At 36.9% G+C, this 27887-nt stretch overlaps 4 protein-coding genes and 2 non-coding genes across 8 annotated transcripts; 3 read left to right on the top strand and 3 right to left on the bottom strand.

The window, feature by feature from the left end:
- The first annotated feature begins 4053 nt into the window (after nucleotides 1–4053).
- Nucleotides 4054–7241, top strand: LOC108840056 (L-type lectin-domain containing receptor kinase IX.1). 3 transcript variants are annotated; one of them, XM_057002830.1, is made up of 2 exons: nucleotides 4054–4201; nucleotides 5163–7241. In XM_057002830.1, the coding sequence occupies exons 1-2, from the start codon at nucleotides 4192–4194 to the stop codon at nucleotides 7034–7036; spliced, it is 1884 nt and encodes a 627-aa protein (XP_056858810.1). In that variant the 5' UTR covers nucleotides 4054–4191; the 3' UTR covers nucleotides 7037–7241. The 3 variants fall into 3 exon arrangements, with proteins under 3 accessions (XP_056858810.1, XP_056858809.1, XP_056858811.1); XM_057002829.1 differs by having other exon boundaries at nucleotides 4954–7241; XM_057002831.1 differs by having other exon boundaries at nucleotides 4054–4559.
- Nucleotides 7242–7424: 183 nt separating this feature from the next.
- TRNAR-CCU (transfer RNA arginine (anticodon CCU)) lies at nucleotides 7425–7497 on the bottom strand. Its single transcript has one exon. It is a non-coding gene; the product is annotated as a tRNA-Arg (tRNA).
- Nucleotides 7498–8882: 1385 nt separating this feature from the next.
- On the top strand, nucleotides 8883–11474 carry LOC108822222 (receptor-like cytosolic serine/threonine-protein kinase RBK1). The gene is made up of 6 exons (XM_018595258.2): nucleotides 8883–9881; nucleotides 9973–10230; nucleotides 10322–10476; nucleotides 10571–10789; nucleotides 10907–11056; nucleotides 11127–11474. Exons 1-6 carry the CDS (start codon nucleotides 9374–9376, stop codon nucleotides 11283–11285), a joined length of 1449 nt encoding a protein of 482 aa, XP_018450760.2. The 5' UTR covers nucleotides 8883–9373; the 3' UTR covers nucleotides 11286–11474.
- An 8-nt stretch (nucleotides 11475–11482) lies between these two features.
- LOC108822211 (AP2-like ethylene-responsive transcription factor AIL6) lies at nucleotides 11483–15963 on the bottom strand. Its single transcript, XM_018595247.2, has 8 exons — nucleotides 15296–15963; nucleotides 14520–15207; nucleotides 14243–14325; nucleotides 12887–12895; nucleotides 12703–12791; nucleotides 12558–12631; nucleotides 12350–12477; nucleotides 11483–12255 (listed from the first exon to the last, which is right to left on the bottom strand). The coding sequence occupies exons 1-8, from the start codon at nucleotides 15432–15434 to the stop codon at nucleotides 11717–11719; spliced, it is 1749 nt and encodes a 582-aa protein (XP_018450749.2). The 5' UTR covers nucleotides 15435–15963; the 3' UTR covers nucleotides 11483–11716.
- A 9719-nt stretch (nucleotides 15964–25682) lies between these two features.
- LOC108823780 (uncharacterized) lies at nucleotides 25683–27450 on the bottom strand. Its single transcript, XM_018597065.2, has 4 exons — nucleotides 27207–27450; nucleotides 26734–26803; nucleotides 26488–26647; nucleotides 25683–26406 (listed from the first exon to the last, which is right to left on the bottom strand). The coding sequence occupies exons 1-4, from the start codon at nucleotides 27276–27278 to the stop codon at nucleotides 25785–25787; spliced, it is 924 nt and encodes a 307-aa protein (XP_018452567.2). The 5' UTR covers nucleotides 27279–27450; the 3' UTR covers nucleotides 25683–25784.
- TRNAS-GCU (transfer RNA serine (anticodon GCU)) lies at nucleotides 27448–27529 on the top strand. The gene has a single exon. It is a non-coding gene; the product is annotated as a tRNA-Ser (tRNA).
- Nucleotides 27530–27887: the final 358 nt, after the last annotated feature.

Below are 27887 nucleotides of genomic sequence, written 5' to 3'. Positions count from 1 at the left end.
TAAGACATTTTTCAAAAAAAAAAATTGAGTTTTCGGTGCGGGTTAGATTTGATATTGGTTGTTGGATATAACACTTTAAAACTGTTCGACTATATAGGTCAAGTCTAATAGAGTACGAAACTTTGATTTTCGAGTCGATTCTGAATCGGGGTTTTAGGTACAAAATATTCTTGACTAATTATATTAGGAAACTATTATAAATATAATATGTTGCAAACTTTAAGAATAAAGTTTAAAATAATCTCTATTATGCATATAGCACAAATGTATAGTTATACAATTTGGCATATTTAATATATTTACCAAACTTTACTAAATTAAATTAATATTAAACGTAAATATGATTAAAAATAACACAAATATAAAAATTAATTTTTTAAAAAAGGTAAAACAAAAAATATACCCGCCCTCTCGAAGGGCGGGTCAGAATCTAGTAATTAGTTAAAATAAATAATGGGAATATGGGTTTCTTTGTAAACGTTTTGTTAAATGCCCGCCACCCGGGTTCGAGCTTTGGCCACAACGGATTTAACATCCCTTTCGTTGGGGCACTGGATCCCCTTCGGAGGATAGTTGGGAATGTCGCTGCCCAGATACCAGAGTTATCAAAAAAAAAAAAAAAACAGTACAAAATTTATGTTGACAAGCAGAAAAAACGACACTTTGTTTTCTACCAAATAATGGTTCGAGTGTAAACATCATAACATAACATGCATTTAAGAAAAACCAAAATCATAACATGCATATGCAACAAGAAAATGATTATCGAAATCGAATCTGACTCGGATCAACCGGCCTAATTATCAAAATACTAAATTGAATATCTTGATTATAATGGAATAATTAGTTAATTAAGTTTTAATCAGATGGGGTTAATCGGAAGGCGTTATGATGATCGAGTGAGTAATATAGTATGACATCAAGCAGAAGAAATCTAACTGATTTTATATTACACCATGTTGTTATTTTGTATATAACACAGACATGAAGTGACACCTTTTTTTCTTTCAAATATACAACTTTTCTATAAAATATACTACGAAACAATTCCGTGCGTAAACGCGCATGAAGAGTAAATTATTTTTTTATTTTTTTTATTATTTTAATGTTTGATCTTTCTTAAATATATTTTAAATAAATAAAATTTTATGGAGTAAATAATTGGATTAATATATTTACACAATAAATCTGTATAAAGATACAATGTGTAAGTAAACAACAAATATTAGTAGTGTATTTAAAAGTTTAATTGTTCTTTGATTGCATAACAATACTAAGTTACATAATCGTCTTCTATTACTTTTTCTTTTTTCTTTGTGGCCGTTTTGTTTCTTCTGTTCCTCCTTTCTTTGAATTTATTATGAGAAGATGCATTTAAAACCAAATGAATAGATACAACTCTTAAATTTTTGAAATACAATTTTAAGATATTTTATTTACCTTTTGAACTATTTAAAAAGACACAACCTTTTATAATTGCAAATATTTAGATAAAGTATTAGTAAAATATGCAAAGTAAAAACAAAAATACACAGTTTTTAATCCCAGAAACTAATAAATATAATTTTCGTAAATGAAACTGAAGTTTCTAAAATAAAACAAAGAATAAAAAGTGAATTTCTTAGAAAGAGAAAATAATTATATATCACAATTTATGTAATTGTGATCACTAAAAATTCAAGGAACAAAAACTTCACATTTTATTAATAGAAAAAAAACTAAGTATATTATTTTCCATCACAATAACAAAGGTTTAAATAAAAAACAAAACAGTACAAGTGAACTATTGCATCTCTTCATTGTATCATTTCAATGCATCTTTTCAATGAAGAGGTGTCTTATTACAAATGAAGAGTTGTGTCTTTTCTCTTTAAAACTCTTAAACAAAACTACTTAACTAAAAGACACAACTCTTGGCACATGCACCCATTCACTAAACTCAATTATAACTAACAACAACTAACAATTTTCATGTTAAAAATATTTAAAAGATGCAAATTTTCAACTAAATACTAAGAGTTACAATGATTGATAGTTAATTATTACAATGGTTGGCTAAGGGATGCAATAGGTAACACCAAAATTTATAATGGTTTATCACTAAAATTAAATAATAGATTTAAGTAAGTTTTATGAAAATACAACTTTTTATAAAGAAAAAAAATATAATTCCTAAAACAGATATATTTTGGTTTTTATTAAAAGACACAACCTTTCAACTTTAAATATATTGCTATTATTAGTAAGAAACTTTTTAAGACTATTATATGAAAAAACAATTCTAACGGTCAGATTCTAACTCTTCAAATTATGTTTTAACAAAATACACAAATTACGAAACAGTTGAATCCGACGGTGGCTGGCTGAGGATTGGAGTTCGTTTCGCTGAGTCTGCTTAGCATCCCATTCTCGAGCCATAGAGATCGCCATGGACAGAGCATTCAACCACTAACCTAATTCTATGTCATAGCAATTATCTATTTACATCCACTTAAAAAAATCATATAACACAAACATCTTTCACTAAATCGAAGGGTAACCAATGATATCCCTCACCACCTGGTTGCATGCCATCGGCTATAGTAAAGTTGAAGAATCTGTGCATTGGCCAATGATTTGGTGAGAGGCCAGCCTCCCCACCCTGTGGATACATCCCCATGCGCTCCTGGGGGTCTTATGTTTACTCCACAATTTGCCAGAATCATCGAGAGGGCCTTTGCTTCCCCGAAGGCTCGCAAACAATAAACTTTGTCGGTTCTGTTCGATAGAGTTGTTTTGCTCAAAACTCCCACCACTATCATTAATCTTTAAAAGGTCATGACCATAACCACAACCAAATTAACACAGAGCCATAAATATTGTGGGTGTGACTAATTTGCCTTTAACTATGGAACGTGACTAACTTGGATGATAACTACAATCACTGACCTAATTCTATATCATAACAATTATCTATTTACATCTACTTCAAAAAAAATCATAAAACACAAACATCTTTCACTAAATGAAGAATGCATGCTTTCAAAATGTTAGTCCTAAGAATTAATAAACCTACAGTCCTTGGTTTCTGAAGGAATGCAAAAAAGGTTGATGAAAAATAATATAATTAGGCATATCTTAATGGAGACTTTTAAAAACTTGATTTCGGTAGCTTTAAGAAGGAATAATTTTTTTATAAAGGATTTGCCATAAAATGTTCTATATATAATATGATGAAAAGGTGCATGTTTAAGAGGTGTGTCTAAGAGATGTTATTAAGGAGTGTGTTTTTTCAAATAGGGAGAGTATTATATATTGATGCATGTTGAAGCAAAAGTTGTCAAATAAACTCATGATGTCAAATGAGAACAAAAATCAGTTTGCTATTATATATAGATTATAAACTTCAAAAAAATAATTGAGTTTTTTTTGAATTAATGCGTGTTTTTATGTAACTACCGGTGATCTTTTATTGGAAGATCATGTATAAATGTTTAGTTAACATTCAATTGAAAATTCAAAAAGACTTTACTAAAATGAGTCTAAGAGCACTATTATTGCTAAAACTGTTTTGGGGTTCTTAATATTTTTTTTTGTCAGATTTAAAAATAAAAATAAAATTAAAAGGAATCAACTGCGGGCTGTTACGTATCAGTAGGATTCGCAAATAGTACAAAAAACAAACCAAAAATGGCTTTATCTCACGACTTTCTGCATAAGGTTTTTACAAAAAAAAAGTAGAATCCTCGCACTACTTTTCTGCAAAAACCCCTTTAGAACCGTGCGATAATCCTGCTCTAAGAACCGTCGGTATGACGGAACTTGAAACAGGGAGGCATCCTACTCTGTCTTTCAGAACTCTTTTATGGCAACCACCTTTTTATGCAATCACAACCACCTCATCATAGCCCATTAAGGCAAATCAAGGCCCAAACCATGATTATATGAATGAACAAAATGCTACACAAAGTTGGCAAAATAACAAGAATTTTAATCAGCCTATTAAGGCCCAAACTACATCAATTATGAACGAGACAAAACTAAACAGAGTTGTGTATATCCAACAAACACAAACTCAAACTCAGAAAGTGAATGAAGTAGATGCTGATGGGGGTAAATTGTATTATTTAAGGAAAGTTGCCCACCAACCGTTCGACGAAATGATTTTTTTCGTGATAAGTTGTACAAGGTCTATTGTATTTCCTGAACTGCATGATCCATGGTAAACTTTTAAACTAGTTTTGTGATAAGCCGTATCGCTGCATAATCCATGGTTAAAACTGAAAGTAGTTTTTTCTCAATCTCTTTCGAAGACAACGTTGTTTGGCATGTGGGTTTGTTCTTGCACGTAGCTTTGAGACGTATTGAATATCATTTATTTATTCTTCGGGTCTATTGTTTTACTTTCTTATAGACTTGTTTCAAAGGTTGACGAAACAACAAACAAAAAAAATATATGCATGATTTCAAAGGGTGGTGCTAAATAGTTTTAGCCAAGGTTGACCTGGCTCAGGCTGAGCTTTTTTTTTTCTAATCATAGGTTTGTCCTTGGCTCGGTGGAAGTCGTTCTTAATACATAGGTTTGTCCTTGGCTTGGACTTTATCCTTTCTATGTGTTTTCTCTTTTAGGTACTTTTAACCAAGGTTCTTACTTACTGTACATTGACATGTTCTTAAGTTTACAGAACCTGAGAACCACCTCTGTTGTTCCTTTGTTGGTGATTGTTCATAAGCTAGTTATGTGGAATTGGTCAATGTTAGTTGTCCACATTTTGTTTTGATTCTGCTGGCATATTATGTTTTTTTGTGGTTATCTTAAGCTACAATTTGGGATGAGCACTAAACATGTCTTCCACATTTTAATAATCTCTCATGTCGTATTCTTTAGCAATATCAAAGTAGAATTTTCAATATGGATTTGATTTGTTTAGTCTTATGGTCAACTGTTCTGGTGACTTAAATGATTGTTTACAGTTGGGACTTGGGATCATTCTTCTATTCACGGTTAAGTCATTGACTTGGTGTGCAGTATTTCATATCAATTCCATCATCTTTGTCTCTTGTGATGATAACCAGCTGTTTATCTTCCTGCAAAATGGCTAACTCGATCATCTTCTTTGCCTTTGTTCTGGTTCTGCCTTTTGTCTGTTCTGTTCACTTCAACCTAACTCGTTTCGCGCCAGATACTTCTGAAGTAGCATACCAAGGAGACGCAATAGCAAACGGCGCCGTTGAGCTTACCAACATCGTGTACACGAGCCGTTCCGGTTGGGCTACGTACGGTAAGAAGATACCTCTATGGGATCCACAAACCGGCACGCCTTCGGATTTCACCACCCGTTTCTCCTTCAGAATAGATACGCGTGGCGCTGGCTACGGTAACTACGGTCATGGCTTCGCTTTCTTTCTAGCTCCCGCGGGGATCCAGATGCCTCCCAACTCAGCCGGTGGTTTCTTGGGCCTGTTCAACGAAACCGATGTTCTCTCTTCTTCTTACCCGCTCGTTCACGTCGAGTTCGACACCTATACTAATACGGAATGGGATCCTCTGGACATGGCGTCTCATGTGGGAATCAACAACAACTCTCTTGTCTCTTCTAGCGTCACTTCTTGGAACGCATCCGCACATAGCCAAGATATAGGGCGTGTGGTGATCATTTATGATTCCGTTAGAAGAAACTTGAGCGTCTCTTGGACGTACGACTTAACATATGATCCTAAGGAGAACTCAAGCCTTTCTTACATCATTGATCTTTCGAAGGTGCTGCCATCAGAAGTAACGGTCGGGTTTTCAGCGACGTCTGGAAGCGTCACCGAAGGAAACAGACTTTTGACATGGGAGTATAGTTCAGACTTGGAGATAAGAGATATCAAGAAAAGCCAAGATGACAGGAAAGGGATGATCATTGGCAGTTCAGTTTCTGGATTTGTTTTGGTAACGTTCTTCATCGTCTTGCTTATCGTCTTCTTGAAACTACGGAAGGATCATATTGACAAAGCAGAAGAAAACTTGACATCGATAAACGAGGATCTCGAAAGAGGAGTAGGACCGAGAAAGTTTGCTTACAAAGATCTTGCGTCAGCTGCTAACAACTTCTCAGTTGATAGGAAGCTAGGGGAAGGAGGGTTCGGAGCGGTGTATAAAGGATACTTAAACGGCTTAGACATGATGGTTGCGATAAAGAAGTTCGCGGGCGGGTCTACGCAAGGGAAAAGAGAGTTCATAACGGAAGTAAAGGTAATCAGCAGTTTGAGACATCGAAACTTGGTGCAACTCATCGGTTGGTGTCATGAGAGAGACGAGTTTCTTATGGTGTACGAGTTCATGCCAAACGGTAGTTTAGACGCTCATTTATTTGGTAAAAAGCAGCCGCATCTCGCTTGGCCTGTGCGGTGCAAGATAACTCTCGGTATAGCCTCTGCGCTGCTGTATCTCCACGAGGAGTGGGAGCAGTGCGTTGTGCACAGAGACATCAAGGCGAGCAACGTGATGCTCGACTCTAATTTCAACGCCAAGCTTGGTGATTTCGGGTTGGCTAGGTTGATGGACCACGAGGTTGGGCCGCAGACGACAGGGTTAGCGGGGACGTTTGGTTACATGGCTCCTGAGTACATAAGCACGGGAAGGGCGAGTAAAGAGTCTGATGTTTATAGCTTTGGAGTTGTCACGTTAGAGATTGTTACAGGGAGAAAGTCTGTTGATCCGAGACAAGGAAGAGTGGAGCCTGAGACGAGCCTTGTGGAGAGAGTTTGGGATCTTTACGGGAAAGGAGAAGTGGTCACAGCTGTTGATGAGAAACTTGGGAGTGATGGTTTTGATGAGACGCAAGCGGAGTGTCTTATGGTTGTAGGGTTGTGGTGTGCTCATCCTGATAGGAACTCGAGGCCTTCGATAAAACAAGCGATCCAGGTCTTGAATAATGAAGCACCGTTGCCTCATCTTCCTACGAAAATGCCTGTTGCTACTTATCATGCGTCGTCTTCGAGTACTGCGACCTCGGTTAGCTCTGGTGGAGCTGCGACAGCAACGTTTTCAAGTGCTCAACTTGGTCGTTGAGCAGATACATGTTAAATGTGTGTGTTGTTGTATACAGTTCTTGACTGTGCATCTTGATATTGAGGTTACAAGTGCTAAACTTGGTCGCTGAGCAAATCTCTGTTGCTTTTTGAACTCTTGTTTCTTAACTGTGTTTGGTATGAATTGCACGTGTGTGTGTGTTTTGTTCTTGTGCATCTGTAATTGATCTTTATTGTTACTGAAACTCTTGTTTGCGAAAATAGCTTCTTTAACTAATTGAAGCTGACTTCTCCAGATGAAATACATTGATGACATTACTGGATCAGGATCATTTGTTTCAGTGTTTTCTTGTGCCCTCATATGTAGTTGGGTTGGGCTTTTATGTAATAAAAAAAAAAGAAAACCCAATAAAAAGGTATAATTATGTCGCGCCAGGTAGGGGTCGAACCTACGGCCTTCTGCTTAGGAAACAGACGCTCTATCCACTGAGCTACAGGCGCTTTGTTGATAGCAACAGTGTTGTCTTATAGAATTATACAGACTTAGAGACATAATAGAGAATTGGTTGAACTGAACCAAATTCTCTAATTCAACTTTTGGAGAGAAACAAAAAAAAAGGATAAATGGCTATGGTATGAATTGGTTGTTTAGTTTACCAACTAGCACCATCCGTACTTGCGTTGCGAGGGTTTGTGTTATAGAAGACTAAAATTTCTGCTAAATCATTTTAGACAACCAAATTTATAAGTCAAGCCAGTGTAGAACATTTTTGTGTTTGCTATCGAAATTAGTATGAGAATCAAATAAAACAAGGTTTTCTTTTTGCTTGTGGACTATGGAACATACGTGTATGACTCAGGAGGCCATAATTGTGTACTTTCAATATTTGAATTGAGTAGTAGTACGTATGTCAATTTTGGACAGACAAGTACTAACAATAGAATTCGTTATACGTCAAATAGTGTCACTTGGGTCGTCTCAGGAAAGTTGGATGATTTTAATGTGATAAACCATAAATTCTACTTTTATAATTTAACAAATACTATCTAACAAGAAATCATCTTAACTAGTGTTTATTATTGGCAGTGTTACTGGTACAAGTTTGATGTGGGTCTCACTCATTGTCACGCATGACAGTGGTGGCTCCGTTGAGAGAAAATGATAATATATTTGTAACCCAAAGCACCTAAGCCACCATTAGTTCATTAGTCATTACTAATGGATAGTGCTTTTATCGTTAATAAATCATATTAATATCAGGAATTTATAATAGAAGCTTAATTACTTTTTGTATTTTAGCCAGATAGTGACAGTATTTAAAAATGAAATAAAAATCAGCATGCATGGTTCATCGATGGCTTTAACTTGTTAGTCAAATTTGTCTGCCATATGTTTCCTCTCTTTTATGGCGCCATTGAAAATTGAATCAAAAATAAAGAAGTAGAATCCGACAGCACAATTCACCATTTGTCATTTTAAAACCAATTAAGATATGTCAACTCCTATTTGCACTTAACAAAAAGAACATATTCATACACTGTTCTGTTTATCTTTCTTTGTCTTTATATTTTAACTCCCAACTTCTTTTTCCGTCATTTAAAACCATACGGTCCACACACTACAGCAAAAAACGTCAAGCCCTCACACGAATCATAGACCATTTAACCGGATGCTACCGACAACTTTCGATCTCGTTTAGCTTTTATAGAAGAAAAAAACTAGTATACATAGGTTTGGTAAACAAAACAAAAACCCCATAACTAAGATGTCAATATTTCACATGGGCTATTTATTTCTCTAGCAAAAGTTAGCTATATATGGCGGAGAATATAATTTGAGTCAACTGCAATCTGAACTGATTACAAGCAAGGTGATGATGTGTCTTATTATTATTTTATTGACTAAAATGGCCACAAGCAGCTCCATGGATATTTCAACCGTCGAGTCCGTTGATGTTGAAAGGCGTTGGTTACGGCATCAATCTCCTAATCCCTTCATCTCCCAAGAAAATTGTTAAAATCAGTAATTTCGGAACGAGAAAGATTTATAAAGAAAACAAAACTTGACTTGCAGTTGCAATAAGAAGATAAAGTAGTAATAAAAATGTTGAATTGCATAGGTGGAGTTGTATAAATATAGCAGATAGAGATTCCTATCCATCTTCTCCACTCATCAAAGCTGGCTCTTCTTCTATCTTTCTTCTATCTTTCTCAGAAAAATATAAATAACAAGTTTCTCATTATATATTTCTTCTTTTGTGTTCTTTCTTATTAGGATTTTCTTAAATGGAACTTTGAGTTTAACTTGACCTAAAAGGCTTCTTTTCTTATTGAGAGAGAATCACAGAGGAAAAGGAAGAAAACAACAATTTTAGCTATGGCTGTTGAAGGTAAACCTGTAACAACAACAGAGAAGAACAACAACAAAGAAAGAAGCAAAGAGCATCAAGAAGAGATAGAGCTTCACATAAACGACTTAGGCCTCGAAGATTCATCATCATCCCCAACGTCACCAAGAGATGTACTCGGAATCACAGTTATGGCTTCTGATACAGACAATAACAGCAGTAATTACAGTAGTTGCAGTTCTTTCTCCTCTGACGATAAATCACCATCATCTCCAGTTTCAAACACTCCTAATGAAAACGTTTCGTCTTCCTCGCATGGTATTCAATGGAACAAAATGATTGAATCAATCAAGAAAAAGTCCATCAGACGACTCACGGTGATTCCTTTCCTTGCAAGTTACCAACTGGCACGCAAAAACTTGCGTCGCAAGCAACCAAAGTTCTCTCCCTCTGAGAATTGCTTCTTCATGGCTAAACCCTCTTGGAGAAACTTCACCTACGAAGAGCTCGCTGCAGCTACCGAAGATTTCAATCCTGGTAAAGCCACAAAAAAAAACAACAAAACCATTCTTCCATTAACAATCTGAGTTTCTCATGTAAAACCTCTGTTTTGTTTTGTCTTTGTTAGAGAACATGATTGGTAAAGGAGGACATGCAGAGGTATACAAAGGAGTTTTGCCTGACGGAGAGACAATAGCTATCAAGAAGGTGATGAGCCACAACAAGAAAGAAGAAGAAAGAGTGAGTGACTTCCTTTCAGAGCTAGGTATTATCGCACATGTAAACCACCAAAACGCAGCTCGACTTCTCGGTTTCAGTATTGATCGCGGTTTGCATTTTGTGCTCGAGTACTCTCCCCATGGCAGCCTCGCTACTATGCTCTTTGGTAACTTCAAACATTTGCTCCTCACTGAAAATCTTTGTTTTCTACTTATTTTAAGACATAGTTTGAGATCTTGTCTCTTTGGTCTTTGTAGGAACAGAGGAGTGTCTGAAGTGGAAAATAAGGTATAAAGTGGCTCTAGGTATAGCTGACGGTCTGAGTTATCTTCACAATGATTGCCCTAGACGGATTATTCACCGTGACATCAAAGCTTCCAACATATTACTCGGTCGAGACTATGATGCTCAGGTAAATATTTCTGTACATTAATAGTCTCTCTCAAACATGTTTTCAAGATTTGGTTTGGATTTGAGAACCATGTGTATATGATGTCTCGTTTCAGATTTCAGACTTCGGACTTGCAAAATGGCTCCCAGATAACTGGACTCATCACGTTGTATCCCCCATCGAAGGAACATTCGGGTACATGGCTCCAGAATACTTCATACACGGCATTGTTGATGAGAAGATCGATGTTTTTGCCTTTGGTGTACTGCTTCTAGAGATTATAACCGGTCGTAGAGCTGTCGATACAGCAAGCAGACAGAGCATCGTTGCATGGGTAATAATAATGCATCGAATAAATTTAACATTCATTCAAATAATTATAAATTTAAAATTTAAAACTCTTTTAATAAGAATCATTTTATTAAACTTTTGTATTATTTTGGTGATGCAGGCAAAACCTTTTCTAGAAAAGAACAGCGTCGAGGACATTGTGGATCCTCGGCTAGGAAATGAGTTTGATGTAACAGAGATGAAACGAGTGATGCTAACAGCTTCATTGTGTATACATCATATAGCCACAATGAGACCTGACATGACCCGGGTATACTAATCTAAACCAAACCTATCTTTGGTTCAATTGTGTATTAGTTTTAATCCGAGTTCTTGTGCAGTTGATGCAGCTGTTGCGTGGAGAGGACGGGCCAGCTGAGCTGCAGAAAGAGCCAGGTGAAAGAGCTGCGGTGAGTGAAAACGCGTGCGATGTACAGGATCACACATCCTCCTCATACCTCAACGAACTCACCCGCTATAGGCAGCTCCTAATGGAGTAAGTAGGAGCAACCAAATCAACTTAATCCCTCATAAGAAATGTATTTTATAGTCTCCGTTGGTTGCTTCTTTTTTTCCCCAACCAAACTGTGAATATCATCATGTGTCTCTATGTTGTTCTACTGAACTTTGTTTCGTCTCAACTCCAAAAGAGTTGTCAGTTTTAATACAAAGTCCATTGTTAGTCAACATGGCTACATAAACAGAAACATATTTCATTAAATGGAAACAGAGTAAAACGGTACAAGCTGATAAGCCTGACACATACAAAAAGACAAGACGCAAGTGAGATTTTCATATCCTTCTAGTCAGAGCTTATGGGGGTTAGCTAGAATCAAGAAGTTGGAACATTAGCGCAGTAAGAAAGAAGTTGTATCCCTTAAAGACATCAAAACACTAATAAAAAAAAAGAAAAAACACAACATGATTGATTCTAGTAAGACTGGTTAGGCCAGAGGAAGAACTCAGCCTGATTTGGCGCCATAAGTCCCATTGAACCTTGAACGTTGGAGTTATTATTAGAACCGGTCGAGTCAGAAGCTGCATTCACCGGAAAATGCTGGAAAAAGTTCTGTTGCTGTTGTTGTTGCTGCTGCTGCTGTTGATGATGGTAAAGAGCAGCTGCTTCGAAAGGGATTCCACATGGAATCATCTGAGACTGAACGGCTGAATTAGGACAAAGAGCGAAGTTAATGCTACTGTGGTTAAGCTGCTGCTGTTGCTGGTGCTGTTGTTGTTGTTGCTGCTGGAAGTGATGGAGTTGATGATGCTGACCGAGGACTTGTTTCTGCTCTGATGAAGCAGCAGCTTCTAAAGAGAGCTTTAGACGTTTTGCTGCACCACCAATGGGAAGTGCACTCTTCATGATGGCTTCAACGTCATAACGGTTCATCTCAAAGTTAGTTACAGCGTTTATTCCCCTGAATTTGATCGCTGCTATGTCGTATGCCTCAGCTGCTTCCTCTTCCGTTGCTAACAACCACCAAATAAAACATTAACTAACCACATCTTGATAATTTTTTATTAATTTATCTTCCAGACCAAAGTTTTACTGATCTATACTTACCAAAGGTTCCTAGGTAAAGATCTTTGTTGCCGGCAACACGGCCTATCCTTGCTTGCCAACGTCCTTGTTGATGATGCCTTGTCACACCTCTGTATATCGAAGCTCCTCTAGAGAATCCACTACTCTTCCTGTAAATCATATCGAAAAATATAAATATAAACCATTTGAAATTTTTTTTAAATGGTCTTTGTTTTTTATGGATCTTTACCTCCTCAGGGAAGCAATGAACTCCTGTTTGGTCATGTGCTTCATTTCCTCGAGTTCTTTTGAGTAATTTGTAATCTAAATTCATTGGAAACGGATTAGTGAAGAGTGACCAAGACTATATAAAAGCTAAATCATTGGATACTTACAGGGAAATTGGTGGTTGCAGTAGCATTCCAGTACTTGAGAGCCGCTAAGTCGTAAGCTCGAGCTGCCTTATCTTCTTTGTCATATCCACCTGGATCATTCACAAAACAATCATATTAAAGACGTGTACATTATTGTTTATGGTTTTATTGTCAGAACTGACTGGTTTGAGAGTTTTTTTCTTACCCAAGTATACTGTTGATTTAAGCAAAAGCCAATATCCAGAGGTACATGCAAATAGGCAAAAGAAATAAGTAAACTTAGCCAAAGAAATGATCAAAATGCTTAAAGGAGATGTAACAAATATAACCAAAAATATTCTAGCACATTCAACACACTTGTTCTGTAATGCAAGAAGATAGTGGCAAATTAGTTATCAACCAAGCATGTTTAAGACTTTGTTATGGTTATTGATTGATACCAGTCTAATACCCAGAAAGCAAAAATGAGAAAAAATGAAAATTTTTGGATGTGGTTAAACCCTAGATCCCCCACTTCTGTGGTGGTGGTACTGGTAGACCAAAGCAAAAGAAAAAAAAAAAGCAAAAGCCACTGGGAATATTCAGATTTTGCTTTGTTGATGTGAACACTACCCATAAATCAGTCTGACACCTTATGGACAGTAGAACCCTACACTCATGCACTCGTGAAATTTCAATTTATTTTGAAATTGTTGATCTTTCTTCACTGTAAATAACATCATTCTAGATATAAATCAAATCAACCTCTAATTAAAGCCAAGTACTCCTCACTTCCACCCCTGAGAAGCTAAAACTGAAGAAACAGTCTAATGGTCTCACATCACCTGCCTACATAACATCAAGTCACATATGCTTTAACACAATGCATGTAGGTGAAGAGAAATGTGGGAAAATAGGGTCAAAGTGGGTCCACAAACATGTCAATTAGAGAAACAGAGGTTGCATCATATAGGCAATGCCATGGGGACCCATCTTATGTACCTTTAGGCTTTAGTATGAAATGAAAGAATTTTGAAATGTAAAAAAGACAGAGGAACAAAATGACGGCCCCCTTCTGCTAAATACATGAAAAAATCAACAACAACAAATATATTATATTCGTCTCTTTCTTTTTTCCCCTTAGTACTGACTCAAAAGTATTGCTAAGCTAAAAAAAACTTTGGTTTCCCTTCATAACCCAAAGTATATCAATCATCATATAAAGATATAGACAGATCAATAAAATAAAGATAAAGGTAAAGCTTCTTTTGAATCTTGCATTCAATTTCTTTGACAAAACTCTTGTCCCATTGTGTCAAAAAAAAAATCTTGTCCTATAGTTCACTCTTCTTAAATCCCACTTAGACCACATTGAATAACAATTTTTTTTAAAAAGAAATAAATACTTAACAAGAGTTGCTATTATTATCAACTTATCAAGACTTGGTTGACAAAAAAAAAATGATTCACAAGAAGGGAGGCCTAAATGGCATTTTATAATCACGGATTGCAATTCTTGATGTCAAGAAAGATTGTATGTAGTGACGAAATCAAATAGATATATTGAAAGAGAAAAATATACCTTGACGACCTTTCCTGGCCTGACCTTCTCTCCTACAGCTATTATCCCATAGATGAGCTTCATATCTTCCCGTCCATCTATGTCTGCATCAATCAAGAATGTCATTACTACTTCATTTAATAAGCATCATAAAGTTATAAACCTTAATAAATGTCCTTTGACTAGTATTGTAATCACTTTTTTTCCCTAATCACAAACATGTCCTTTGACTAATGACTAAGCAATATCTTAATCAACAACACAAGTACTTTGGTTCTTTTCAAACTTAGAAATTAACCTTGTAACTCCTCTGTAGATGGAAGTCCTTTGTCCAAACGTATCAGCGATCTTCTTGTTAGAACAATCTGATGTCTCCACAGCCACAACAGGCTTCTCCTTCTCAGAAATCGTCTTCTCTTGGCTACTGTTATTTAGTCTCTCACCATTGGTATTACCTCGGTAATGATGCTCAGCGATCTGATTATGATCATCACTAGTCCTGTGATTAGTGTTATTGTTAACGTTAACACCAAGCGACAAAGCTCCTCCGGTGTTAGCTCCACCGCGAAAACCAAGCTCCGGGCCACCGGAAGATTCCACCACGTGTCCCAAATACTCTCCCGCCAGATGAGTCCTCCCGATGGAAGCCGAGTCTTCAACCTCCGAACCGGAGTTTGTTGAGAAGGCGGTTTGATAACCGGCCATGGTTTTGAACTCGTGGCTATGGTCTGAGTAAAACCCGGTTTGGTTCTGGTTGTGTTGGTGACGTGGATCGTAGATGTGAGTGAGGGAAGAAGAGTCTTGTGTCTCGGTTTGACTGTTGTCGGAGTAACGCACGTCACCGAGGAAGTCTTCGAGCTTTGGGATGTGATTGTGAGAATGAGTCTGTGGGTCAACAAACGTTGTAAGGATCGTTGAATCCGCCATCGAAGCTGCTATCTGAGCTTCATCTTTGAAAAACTCTTGAGGCTTTTGATTTGTCCAACCTAATAATTAAAAAAATCAAACACATCAGAACTAGGGTTTGCACCTACACAACAAAAACATGAGTAATCTTTATTTTGTTATATATACCATAGAAGTTATCGAGGAGATAAGGAGAGGAGGAGGCGGCGGAAGAAGCGTCATAGGGTACGAACTGAGACTGATCAGATGACCTCAACATGTCCATTGGTGACAGTGAAAACGTTAACCAGTTCGTCATCGGAGCCATCAACTTTTGCTTTCTTCTTTTTTATATAACAACCAAAGTGAGAAAAAAAAGAGAGAGAGAAAGAAAGAGAATGGAACACGCCTACAAATTTCTAATGTGATTCTGCAGAAAAGGACAAAGAAGATTTAAGAAGAAACCCAGTAAATAAAGTTTTTTTTTTTAACTTTAAAATACTAACTTGAGATCAAGCGTTACACTAGCTTGATGGGGGGGGGGGGGGGGGGGGAGAAAGACTATGAAAAAACTTTGGTACTAACGATAATCACGAGGTTGTGTTTTCTTATCAGAAGATCTATATATCTATTGCATGTCTTTTTGAAGAGATGAGATCAAGAGAGCAAATGCATGTAAACACTTGTCTGAGGTTTTAAATGAAGAGAAGAAAAGAAGATGGGAAGCAGAAGCTCTTTAAGGAACGTTTCAGACGTATACTTATAAAGAAAGGAAGAGAAAGAAAATTATTTTCTTTAATCAAATTAATAATACATTTTGCAGTAGAGAGAGAATGTGCATGTAGCTAGAGAGAAAGGAGAGAGAGTTAAAAAAGGGTAGAGCGGTTTCTTCTGTGTCGCCCGGCGTAATACCGGAGGAGATTTTAGAGTGAGATACTACCTATCAATTTTAGCTTTAACTTTTTGTTCGTTTGTATATTTTTTTGTCCGATTATTAAAAATGTGAAAAACTCTCCTCACTTATGACTTATGATATGGTTAATTCGTTTTGTTATAAACAGTTACATAAATTTTGTTTGGGCATCATTGATTTTTACAATTAAAACTTTGACTGTCATTTATGCCTAGGGTTGGTTTATACTTTCATTGTACGCTAGTACATTTCACACGGAATACATATTTTACCATATAACCAACGAAAAACTTTTTCTTTGGTCGGCAGGAAAAAAATGTTACTTTGTCAATAATTTTTCTTAAACTGCAAATATATATTTACTATATAGTGTTCTCTTAATTAAGAGTTAATCTGGTTATCTATTGGAAACACTGTTTCTATTTGCTTCAGATCGTATCTAGTTTTGCTAAAGTAACTAACCAAATTTTTATCATAACTTTTTTCTAGATTAGAGATATTATTTACGTAAATTCATAGACTTTGATTTTTAAGAGATTATATTTAATACTTTCTATTTGATCGCTTTGTTTTAGAGGTGACTATTACAATAGCACTGCGGGTGAGAAAATTTGTCTAGAACAAGGTCGCAAAAGACCAGGGAGGTGCTACTTTAGTTACCAAAGTGCCCCTTAATTCCAAACCAAACTAAACCACTACTGTTTCCACTTGTCTTGCATGCATTGTGACCCTTTCTTCTCTCGTGCTCCATTCCTTTTTCAACCCACCCAACCGGATTTTGCTCCTCGGGTCGGGTTTTCTTAACTTTTTCAACTCGCCTACGGTTTTTATTTACCGTAAAAATCCGGATTATCTTGCCATTAATAACATCCATGGATTATTCAAAACGAAAACTCCAGCCAGAATTTTTTTACTATTAAACCAAAACCACTTGGTTAAATAGTATTTCATATTCGGGTTCTCTTGTTTCTGTTATTATAATACATTAAAATTGGCTGCGCATTTTATCCGTTAAATTTGATTCGATTCGTTATCTGTTGCTATTTGATCCAAAATTCCGGATATCCGTAAGCTTTGGAAGTAAAGCAAATACTAAAATTCAATATCCGTTAAAATCGAAGTAAATCGCAAATATTAAAATTTTGGGAAGCGAATAAACCGATCCGATCCGTCAATATATAAATACATGTATATTTTGATTATATTTAAAATTTTAAATGTATAAAATTATATAATTATTATTCTAACATATGATTTGACATATTCTATTCACAGTATTACTTATATAAAAGTATTTTGTTATTATAATTGTTAACTAAGTTTAAAAATTTATAAAATATGTAGATTCATTATTTCTTTTAATTTTTTTTCTTTTATATCATGCAAAAAAAAATATTTTACAAAACAAATTCGTATCAAAATTTTAAAATTATTTGTATTAATAAAAAAATGAGATATCCGTAAGTATCCGGGAATATCCACAAATATCTATTTATTTTCCGAATATCCGTTTTTCGAATATCCGTATTTTTGCGAAGTAAAACAAATCGGAAAATTAGATATCCGTAACATTCAAAACAAATCACAAATACCTTCAAAAACCCAGATATCTGATCCGTGCACATGCCTAATTAAATATACATCCAAACTACTTATTTGTCCAGGGGTAGATTTTATACAACATATCATATATTTATAATAAAAACAATAATTTAGGTCTAAACTGTTTGAGTTTCATAATAAAAAGAGGTCTAAACTGTTTAGTCATACTAACTCCGATTTGAACTTTATAGTGAGAAAGTGTCAAAGAAAAATATAGGTTACCTTCTGATCCTGCTTGCATGCTATCTCAACACTATAAAAGAGTAGTTTGGTTATATAAGAACGCCTCACAAGAGTCACCCTTAAATTATGAAATATAAATTATAGGGTAATATTAAAGTTTGAGAGGGTAATAGATTAGGATGGGCAAGTGAGAATTATAAAAAGAACAAATACTAGCTACGCCTTTTGGGTCAAAGAGAAAACGGTCAAGTCCCCGGTAATTTCTTGGCGTTTCTGCATTTGGCATAGTCATTATTATTTCTAAACCAGCCAAAACTAAAAGTTTAAATCGAAAACTAATTAGGGATTATTTACATATTCATTCTGAGTAAGTTGAGAGATCGAGAAACAAAAAGAAAAAAAGGCTTGTGGGGAACAACCCGCCAGATGAGGAGGCGGGTTTCCTCTGTAAAAAACGAAGCATTAAAATAATTATTTAAGGAGATTAAAGGAGGCCCAGCAATTAAGGCACGTGATTAGGGCTTTGATGTCGTATTATTAAATAATCTACACCATTTCGTATCCTATACCTCTATTTTATTGAACCCCGAATATCTTCATCATTCAATGTTTGATATTAGTAGTCGTATCTCCGCAAAACCTTAAAGTATAGTATCTAAACAAATATCTACCGCCCCTTAATTTGTTAACAAATATCTACCATGTTTACTGATTTTTTTCTTTTTCTAATTTGATCAGTTTGTATGTTTTTTTAAGTATTTTGTATTTCGGACCTTGGCACATTCGTGTAAAATTTTAATTCGTTTGAACCAGAGGGCCACTCTGATATGCTGATGGGTAATTTGACATGTAATTCCTTGGACGTTATATTTGGTGATTCTCGTGCATCATATCACTCCCGTTTTCTTGGTTATTCGTTTCAGGAATCTGTCAATAATTCCTGTAGTTACTAGACATAAATACGAAATGATGATATACTTGAACACAGTATTCAAAAGCTTACATTTTCATCCCCATAGGCCATATATATGAACACTGAATTATTTAATAAAACATGACATGCATGTTGCTCAGATATCGTTTGACAAAAGGTTGATGGTCAATAACGAATTTACAAAGTGAATTGTGTATAGAGAGACATAAATAAACATAAACCGTGATCAGATATTGTCGTTCATACTCAAACGTAGAACTGTGAAAGCCAGTTTCAGAAAGAAAAGGAAAGAGAGATCAAATACGTTAAAAATGTGCGATATCCTCATGGTCACGAGTGTTTTTGTTTTTAAAATGCAATGGTGCGTGGCCTCTCGTTGGGGTTCTTGCCAGTGTGACGTGGTATTATAGCCATTAAAAGGTCTTGGTGATTCATTCAGTTACATACTTAAACATTTATCCTCACTTATTGTTTGTCCTTATACTCACCGCAAAGGGGGTTGATTATTTAAAAATTATGTCCTCTAATTATTTGTCGTCGCTCTCGAAGACTTAGCTCTAAAATCTCTTAATTGCATGTGAGATCACACGTGGGGCGTCATACACCTGCCTCTTCTGTATCGAATGTTAACCCATCGACGATAAAAGCTCGAAGTTCGTATATACAGCAATACACACATGTAAATTAATCTTATTGGAACACCGAACATATATTTAGTTATAATTCTCTGCAAATCATATAAATTAATATAAGCTCCACATCATCACACGTGGCTGAATCTAGCAACTTGAGAGGATAAACACATGCTTCCACATTACCTTCCTCTTTCCCCTTTGGACTGATTCAATAATAATATATGATATAAGATACATTATAAGTATTATGTATCGTATTTGATCATTTCACAGTTTTCTCTCCTCGATAGTATATTCAGTGTTCGTTGAAAATGACCAAATATATTCCCTGTAATATGTTTTTAAGTGATATTATCAGACGGATTCCATTCTGACTTTATAGACTCTAAAATACTTTATCATGACAAGAAACTGTTATAGACGCTCTTTCAATAGTATGCTCTTGTTTTTTTTTTTGCCATCTGAAAGATTTTATTAAACATAACCAAATATTACAAGGCCCAAAGAACCGGCCCAAATAAACCCAAACCGGATAAACACAAAAGCCCACAACCAACGAAACTCCAAGCCCAAAAGAAAAATCGCGACCCAAGCCTGCCACCGCTCACCGCTCCGTACACTTCCACGTGTAGAAACCGCGGCAGTACAAAAGACGCGTGGCAGATAGAAAAGCTTCGTCGACACGAGCAACTGGAGATCGCCGCCGGAACCGGAAACCGAGAACTTCGCCGAAAACGCTATCACCAACTTCTTTCAACGAGAGGTCGACGCTGTAATCAATCGAGACAAAGACCACCGGATATACCGGGAGAAGACACACGACCATCGAAATCCACCCCCAACGACAATATTGAGGGTAAAGGATTCGAGGTCAGACACGTACGGCCCGAACCTAAGAGAGAAACATCTCCTCCTATCTCGGCCACCACCACTGAAAGGAACCTCCTTTCCACACAGCTCGAAACCTTCCCCGAGAAACAGAAGCCGGCGACCGCTACCGAAAAAAAACGGCACGGCCCCAGAGTCAGGCGCCGGCGAGAAGCGGTGGTGGAACCATCCTTTTCCGGAAACCAAAGTCGTGAAACACCCCGAATGGATGTACGATGCCAAAGACGAAACTAAAAAGCTAAAAACAAGAAATAGAAACAGAAGCCGAACCGACGGTGATGGCTAAAGAAGCCATTCCGTCGGCCGGAAACGATAATCTCAAAGTTGGTTTCTAGTAAGAAAGCAGAGCTTAGGTTAAAGAGAGAATCACCTAAAATATCATTTTCAATAGTATGCTCTTGTATTACCAGCTGATGTCTGAAATATGCAAGTTATTTCTTATTTGATGTATACAGGTGGATCTATATAGCCATTAGTTGTTAAGCTATACATAATAAGTATTTCAGAGCTCAGATTATGCATAAACTATATTAAGGTGTGAATGTCCTGAAGGGTGTCATTAATATGAACAGACCTTAAAGATAATTTACTTTTGAAATTCTTAATTAGCTCCGAAAGAGTATTTGCCAACACAGACTCTCCTAATCATCATCCTTATCTTGGATACCCAGTAATTTTTCTTAGAATAATGCAACAATTATGATTCATCTGAATTAATGTTGTTTTAATAGTTTGGGAGGTCCAATGACTAGTGCTAAGTGCATCAGTTGCTTTTGACCTTTGACCGAGGAGGCACGTGCACAGCATCTCTTTATTTATAACGTTCTGGTCGAAGAATTCGGTGTTGCACGTGCGACCCTGTCCTCCTTTCTATTATCTTAATCTCTCATCTTTTGTCTTAATCTTCTTATAATTAAACCATCTCTTTAATTCTTTTTGTTCCCCCCAAAAATATTAGTACTTCCTAAATCATTTAACTTTATTTTGTCGCTTTTATTTTTCTAAACATTAAGATGTTTTGGCTGTATTAGACAAACTTGTAGGGGCAAAGACCCAAATTAGCAGGGAAAAATTATACTGTAGTATTTTAAATGGCGGAGTCGATTGTTTGATTTGTTCAACTTTTAATACAAATTAGAAGATTTTTTTGTATCTAACCAATTAGTGTATGTTATTGATCAATACTATAAGTTTGCTTACAAACAAACATAGAATAAACAAAATAAAAAAGATCTTTCATGTACCATGATTGTAAAATAAATTGAATATTTTCTTATAACGGGGGAATTTAGAACAAATTCTTTATTCACTTTGAAAATACATAGTATTCCTTCTGTTTCAAAATAATTCACATTCTAAAATTTTATTTTTTTAATAAAACATATCAAAATTTAATAAATAAATGTATAGTTTTCTGTAATTTTATATCTTTTATATCTTTTGACTAATAATATTTTATAAAATGCAATTAATGTTTTTGAATTTCATAATTTTTAATATTAATTTACAAAAATTACGTTAAAATATTAAAAATATATTTTTTGAAACAAAACCTTTTTCTAGAATATTTATTTTTCGAAATTGAGGAAGTAATATTTTTCATTATGACAGTAAACAATGTATTTGTCTGACAGTAACTCCGTGTTTGAAGAGCAATTTACCCACTTGGGGGTGATAATGATTTTTTTTCGGTAACGGGGGAGGGGGGTGATAATGATGCTTGCACTTTGCACACCCGTTTAAAAATTCTTATTATGTGTACCATATTTTGATAGCGAGTTAATTTTGATACAATCGATTACTTTTGATACAATCGATTACTAAAGTACTAATATACTAATAGATACTAGATGTTAAAGAACAATGAATAGTCTGATACAAAAAAAGACAATGAATAGTTTAATAGATTAGTTGATAGTGACAACAAAAACCTGATAAATCTATTTAATTTAGTTACTTTCTTTCTTTTACAGCAAAGATCACGACGAGAACGTATGAATCGTTCCATTAGTCAAATAAAGCAGCCGTGAAACTAGGTTAGACTAACGCGATTTTGCTAGCTGTATATCGATAATCAAGTGTGTTCATATTTCTTTAAAACTTGTAATATTGAAAGTAAAAGTTATTTACACGTTTATTACACATCATAAAGTAGAACTACAAAGTTGAATTCAGAAGCTTAACCAACATTGTCATAACTAGAAACGTTTGCATGATAAAAATGTTATTATAAAATAATCAGATACGACGTGGGTTTACAATATTGGATCTGAAAGCCCAATGTCACCCATCACAGAGTTACATTCTATGGACTCAGCTGACCTTTTTTACAATATTGGATCTAATGAACCTGTTCAGTTCTGATCCATGACTAATAATTTTGTATGGCTGTTGCAGGTAGACGAACTGTCAGGTCCCTGATCCTGGAAATGATCATTAGGATCGGTCATGGTACGAGGAGACGCACACCAGTCAGGTCATGTGACCTAAACACAAGGGTATTATGGTCTGGAAGTAAAGTTAAGGGCATCAGGAAGCTAAGATATAGCTAAACCAAGAAGGAGACAAGTATAAAGGAACTGTACAAAGTGTATGGCAGCTTGGCGATGCAGTAAGCAAACTCGACCAGCTAGATGAAGTGTAGTACAGCTCAGTGTAGCTCACTGAAGAGTGTGTCGCTGGAGCTGAACTAGCTCACTCAGCTGGGTCAGCTGGAGATCAGCTCAACTCAGCTGAACTGAGTGTTCAAGTCTTGGGCAGTTGGGCCAGGTCCGGACAGTGGTCAGACCATGTGGACCACCCGGGTGTGCCGGTGAGCCGATGGGCACTTGTGGTTGAACCAGGGGTTTGGACAACCAGCCAAGACTTGTGTGTGACATGTCTAGGAGCAGTTAGGCATGTCAAGGACGTCTGGTAACTGCCATAGGCAAATGGGTGCAATATGTACCATTGATTAAATCAATGGACAGAATTAATACCGAAAAGGTGCAATGGTTGGAAAGTAACCACCACTTCTTCTATAAAAGGAGGGCAAGTCTATGCCTTTGCCGGCACGCCAGGGCTTCATTCTTCTTCCTGAAACACAAAGAAAAACCAGAGAAAACAGAGAGAAAGTCGGATGGCAACATCCAACCCCAAGAGTGGGATGAAGGCAGCAAAGAGGCAGTTTTGTGGGCAATCAAGACAGAAGTTATGAACGGCCCTGTGATGGGTTTTCACCATTGATGAACACGTCCCAGGCTTCCTCTACATCCTTACTACACATCCAAATAGCCAGGGAAGAAGAGAGATGACCGGATTCACTCTCAAAGTCCAAGAGCAGCCTTAAGGGCAGTGGTGTGTAAAAAGACAGTTTCATGGGCATTGAAGTGAGAAGTGATGGACGACCCTTGGGTGGTGTTTGATCATGGATGAACACACCCTAGACTTCCTCTGTGTCTTAAGTACACACGCAAATGGTCAGAAGAGAATGGAGAAGGCCGGACTCCACTCTCAAAGGCATGAACAGCCTTGAAGGTGGATGCAGTGCAGAAACTGTTTTCATGGAAGTTCCATGGAAGGAATGATGGGTGCGACCCATGGATAGATCTTATCAATACTGGAGGTATGTGATAAGACCTGATTAAGACAAGTGCAAGAGGCACAAGGCCGGACCTGATCATGGAAGCACAAGATCTAGCAAGATCAAGTATGAGGTAACATGTGTTGATTACTTCTGTTTATGTTTATGTTTATGTCTGTGTTGTGTCTCTTGGGGTGGGATCAACGCCAGGCATGGCACGCCCCTTGAGGAATGTATATTGTGATGTGTATTAGGAATCCAAGACCCTGGACAAAGGGGCGGATCATAACTGATCTAACTCATCCATGTGGGATGATGGTTAGATGCTGTTCATTGGATAGTGATCAATGATGGATCATGGTTTGTTGTTGGGTTTGATCATGGTGTGAACCATGAGTCCGACCCACTGGTGAAACACATGGGAGTCCTAGATCCAGAGGAACCATGTGGAGTTTAAGGTCCAATTCGTTTGGATTCAACATCAAGCAAAGGAGAGGAGTAAGGCTAGTACTTGTTGGTATGGACCACAAGTATTGTGCTGGTGTGTTTATACAAGGAAGGCTGTGTGTGATCTGATCATGGGCAAGGATGGACGACCTGATCCATGGATGATGGATCAAGGTGTCTGATCTGATTGGTCAAAGGATGCACCAGTGGTAAGAGCAACACTAATCAGGTTCAGTGGGACATAGTTCCATGGCCGGTTAGGTATGTGTGAAGACTCATCAGTTCTGAGTCATGTGGGGTGGTTGGTTGATTGACTAAGGAACTGGTGGGAATTGTTAATCCTATTCTATGACGTTCAGACATGGAGGTACTGAACCATGGAGTGGTCGGTTCAGAGAAATTTCTCCATGGCCTTGGTTGGGCAGGTAAGTGGAGATCTGATAGTTCCGGAAGGAATTGTTAGGATCCGACTTCAAATATCTCTTAATAGGTATTTATCATGAATTATCATGGTGAAAGATTAGTTTTTTCTCATTGATTTAGAGGTGGTCAGTTATGGCTATATGGGCTGTTCATGGGCGAGATCAGTATGATCGAGGCCAGTTCTGAGAAATCTGACTTGATCATTCTCTTAGTTATGAATTATCATGAATTTTAATTAGTTTTTGGAGCATGTTTGCTTGTGGTTGGCTTTGCAGCTGAAGACTTACCAAAGGTACTTGGTCTGTGGGGATAGTTGGTTGAATGACTAAGTACCTAGGGGGAGAGTTTATACAGGTATAATGGGGAGTTGGACGAGTGGATGGGGAGCTAGGCAAAGCTACCTCGCAGCTTGATCAGCTAGAACAAAGTTAGGAACCTCAAGTGAAGTGGTTCAGTTCAGCTAGCTGGATGAGCTAGTTAGACAGCTAAGGCAGCCGAGACAAAGAGCTATCAAGCTCCGTAGATGTGGCAAAGGTATGATCTAGCATTATTGCATAGATCTAGATAGAATGGTTAGGAGAATGGAACCTCGGTTATTGTATGACTTGGATTAGGTTCAGGATCAACCTTGGAGCTGGTAGTAGTTGTGTATACTGATCATGGCTAAGGTGATTCGATCTGACCAGTGTTAGATTGGTTTTAGACCAATGGTTAAGTAGAGAATATTCCGCTGTGCATAAGTTGAAAAGATATAAGCTAGGGAATGACTAAGGTAATCTTAAGTTAAGGTCTAAGATAGACTTCGCCCTTAGGCAAAAGTACAGATAAAAATTAAAAAATTGAGTGGTTCGGTCAGGATATAGACCGAGCGACGTGAGGCATCGAGACCGCGACCTAGCCGGCCGGGTTCGGGTCTTACACGAACGCTCATCAAAACTGTTTTTCTTCCTCTTCACTCTGTATCTTACTCTCATTCATACAGCAATAAGTGTTTTAATTTCACAGCCAGTGAACTTATTAAATTGCTTTTTTCTTTCAAGGGTTATGTCTAGTTTAAGAAGCAAATAACACGATTTGTATACAATGAGCACTTACCATTTAAACGCAGACAAAACATAAGATGGGAATGCATTGTGTTTAGCAGTGAGGGTCTTGACCGAGTCTAGACTCGCAGTTTCATCGAAAGAAGTGAGACCAAGCTCACTACCATGAATCCCTCCAGTGATGAACACTGATTCAATCCCTGCAACATTAGCTCCCTTTATGTCATGGTGAAGCGAGTCTCCTACTGCGATAGCCTCCTCTGGATTCTCAACTCCTGCAATCGCCATAGCCGACTCATAGATCATCTTGTGAGGCTTCCCCATCCATTTCACTTCTCCTCCAAGCTCTTCATACTTGGCAGCCAGTGTGCCCGGCATGATGTGGAAAGCGTTTGCTTCGACGGTCACGTAATCTGGATTGGCGACGATCATGGGGAGTTTTTGAGCTGCAGATTTCTCCAAGATCTTCTCGAGCTCGTCGAGAGGCATGGGAGATACACCACCTGAAGGAAGCCCTATGGCTTCAGTGCCGTGAGCTAAAACAAAGTCAGCTTCCTCAACATTCTCCACAACGCTTAGATCAAGACCTTCCAAAGAGATAGCTCCTCGGTCTTTCCAAGTGATGTGGATGCAACGCCTTCCTAGTGCAGCGAACCAAGGATCATCTCTCCTGTTAACCAGACATTTTTTTGTCAGTAAAGAAAAAAAAAGAAGAAGAGAAGAGGGGTGGTTTGGGTGATATATAAGGGACCTCTGCAGAGATTGATGGGTGAGTTCACCACTGGTAATAGCTCCAGTGAAGAAAGAAGGATCAAAGCCAAGTCCTTTCAGCTTTTCCATTGTAGTCGAAGCGCGTCTTGAGGAGTTGCTTATGATCACGATCTTGGCACCCACTGTTGCTAGATTCTTTACTGTATATTGCACAAAATGTTACATTCCTCAGCCTACTCAAATTAGCTAAAAGCCAAAGAGGTAAGAAGCGATGATGATAACGTACAAGTTGAGATTGCGCCTGGGTAAGGTTGTTTGCCATCATGAAGGACTCCATACTGATCTAACAGCCATGCCTGTCACACACTTTTATTTTAGTATCAAAAAACATATTCAGAATTATTCACTTATTTGATATAAAACACTGTGCAAATGTTAAGCTACACGCATCCATATGATGTAGCTTTCCAATTTTTTTTATTACAATAATGCGTAGACAAGTAATCAGAATCCCAGTATGTTCTGGTTGAATCCAATTTTTACAGAAAGTTGTATGCTTTTTTTTTCCAAATTATACAATTAAAGAAATCAATTTGTTAACAAGTTGAATCGAATCGAATCGAAAGCATGATTGTTTGTTTAGACAATCGAATGATTAGACTAACATATACATATCGTTAATGAGTTCGATCATCTCACCAGCAGAAAGTCAACGAACACATAAATAAATAAATAAACTGGAGACAGATGAGATAAAACCTTAAAGTTCCGTGTCTCGGCGATGTCTTTGAGTCCATTCATTGGCTGGGAGAGTTGCGAAGAAGAGAGCATTTTTCTCTTGCAAATCCCAGAAGATAGTCCCCACAAGAAGAAGAACACCTTAGAACTAGAACTAATCTGTTAACAACCAAAGTGTTGTCGTCTTTACAAAAAAGCACATTGTTTACCTACTCTCAACTAAAACATTCGTGTATCTTTTGCTTCCACTGGCTTTCAAAACGTCGCTTTGGCCGAGTGGTTAAGGCGTGTGCCTGCTAAGTACATGGGGTTTCCCCGCGAGAGTTCGAATCTCTCAGGCGACGAATATGTTTTAATTATTTGATAAATAATTGGGATAATTTGCTTAAAAACAATGGAAAATGGCTAAATTTGGGCAATGCCAAGAACAGTATAACTTCACTGCGCGTGAGACTGAAAACTTACGTTAAAAGTCTAAACTATCCTTATTAAATGTCGAATGGGTTTTCAAAAATTAGGTGACATACAACTATAGGTTAGGCTGACAAAAAGATTTATTTAGATTTGGATAGATTATGCATAGATTTGGTTTAGATTTGCTAAACTTACCTCAATAAACGAAGACATACAATACGTAAGTCAATCCGTGGCCATCATTCTCTGATTTTACATATTCTCAGAACATATATTTGGCTTTAATAA

Source organism: Raphanus sativus, chromosome 2 (genome assembly GCF_000801105.2).
Source record: "Raphanus sativus cultivar WK10039 chromosome 2, ASM80110v3, whole genome shotgun sequence".
NCBI lineage: Eukaryota > Viridiplantae > Streptophyta > Magnoliopsida > Brassicales > Brassicaceae > Raphanus > Raphanus sativus.
This window is presented reverse-complemented; position numbering and strand designations above follow the sequence as displayed.

What these genes read in the sequence shown, in the direction of transcription:
- LOC108840056 (XM_057002829.1), top strand. Translation starts at nt 5,045, where the DNA reads ATGATAACCAGCTGTTTATCTTCCTGCAAAATGGCTAACTCGATCATC.
- LOC108822222 (XM_018595258.2), top strand. Translation starts at nt 9,374, where the DNA reads ATGGCTGTTGAAGGTAAACCTGTAACAACAACAGAGAAGAACAACAAC. An exon ending in TACCGAAGATTTCAATCCTG is followed by an intron (nt 9,882 to 9,972) that starts GTAAAGCCACAA and finishes TGTCTTTGTTAG; the next exon opens with AGAACATGATTGGTAAAGGA. An exon ending in GTCGAGACTATGATGCTCAG is followed by an intron (nt 10,477 to 10,570) that starts GTAAATATTTCT and finishes GTCTCGTTTCAG; the next exon opens with ATTTCAGACTTCGGACTTGC.
- LOC108822211 (XM_018595247.2), bottom strand. Translation starts at nt 15,434, where the DNA reads ATGGCTCCGATGACGAACTGGTTAACGTTTTCACTGTCACCAATGGAC. An exon ending in CTGCAACCACCAATTTCCCT is followed by an intron (nt 12,632 to 12,702) that starts GTAAGTATCCAA and finishes CAATGAATTTAG; the next exon opens with ATTACAAATTACTCAAAAGA. An exon ending in TTCATTGCTTCCCTGAGGAG is followed by an intron (nt 12,478 to 12,557) that starts GTAAAGATCCAT and finishes TATGATTTACAG; the next exon opens with GAAGAGTAGTGGATTCTCTA.
- LOC108823780 (XM_018597065.2), bottom strand. Translation starts at nt 27,278, where the DNA reads ATGCTCTCTTCTTCGCAACTCTCCCAGCCAATGAATGGACTCAAAGAC. An exon ending in CCGAGACACGGAACTTTAAG is followed by an intron (nt 26,804 to 27,206) that starts GTTTTATCTCAT and finishes AGTGTGTGACAG; the next exon opens with GCATGGCTGTTAGATCAGTA. An exon ending in ACCCATCAATCTCTGCAGAG is followed by an intron (nt 26,407 to 26,487) that starts GTCCCTTATATA and finishes TCTGGTTAACAG; the next exon opens with GAGAGATGATCCTTGGTTCG.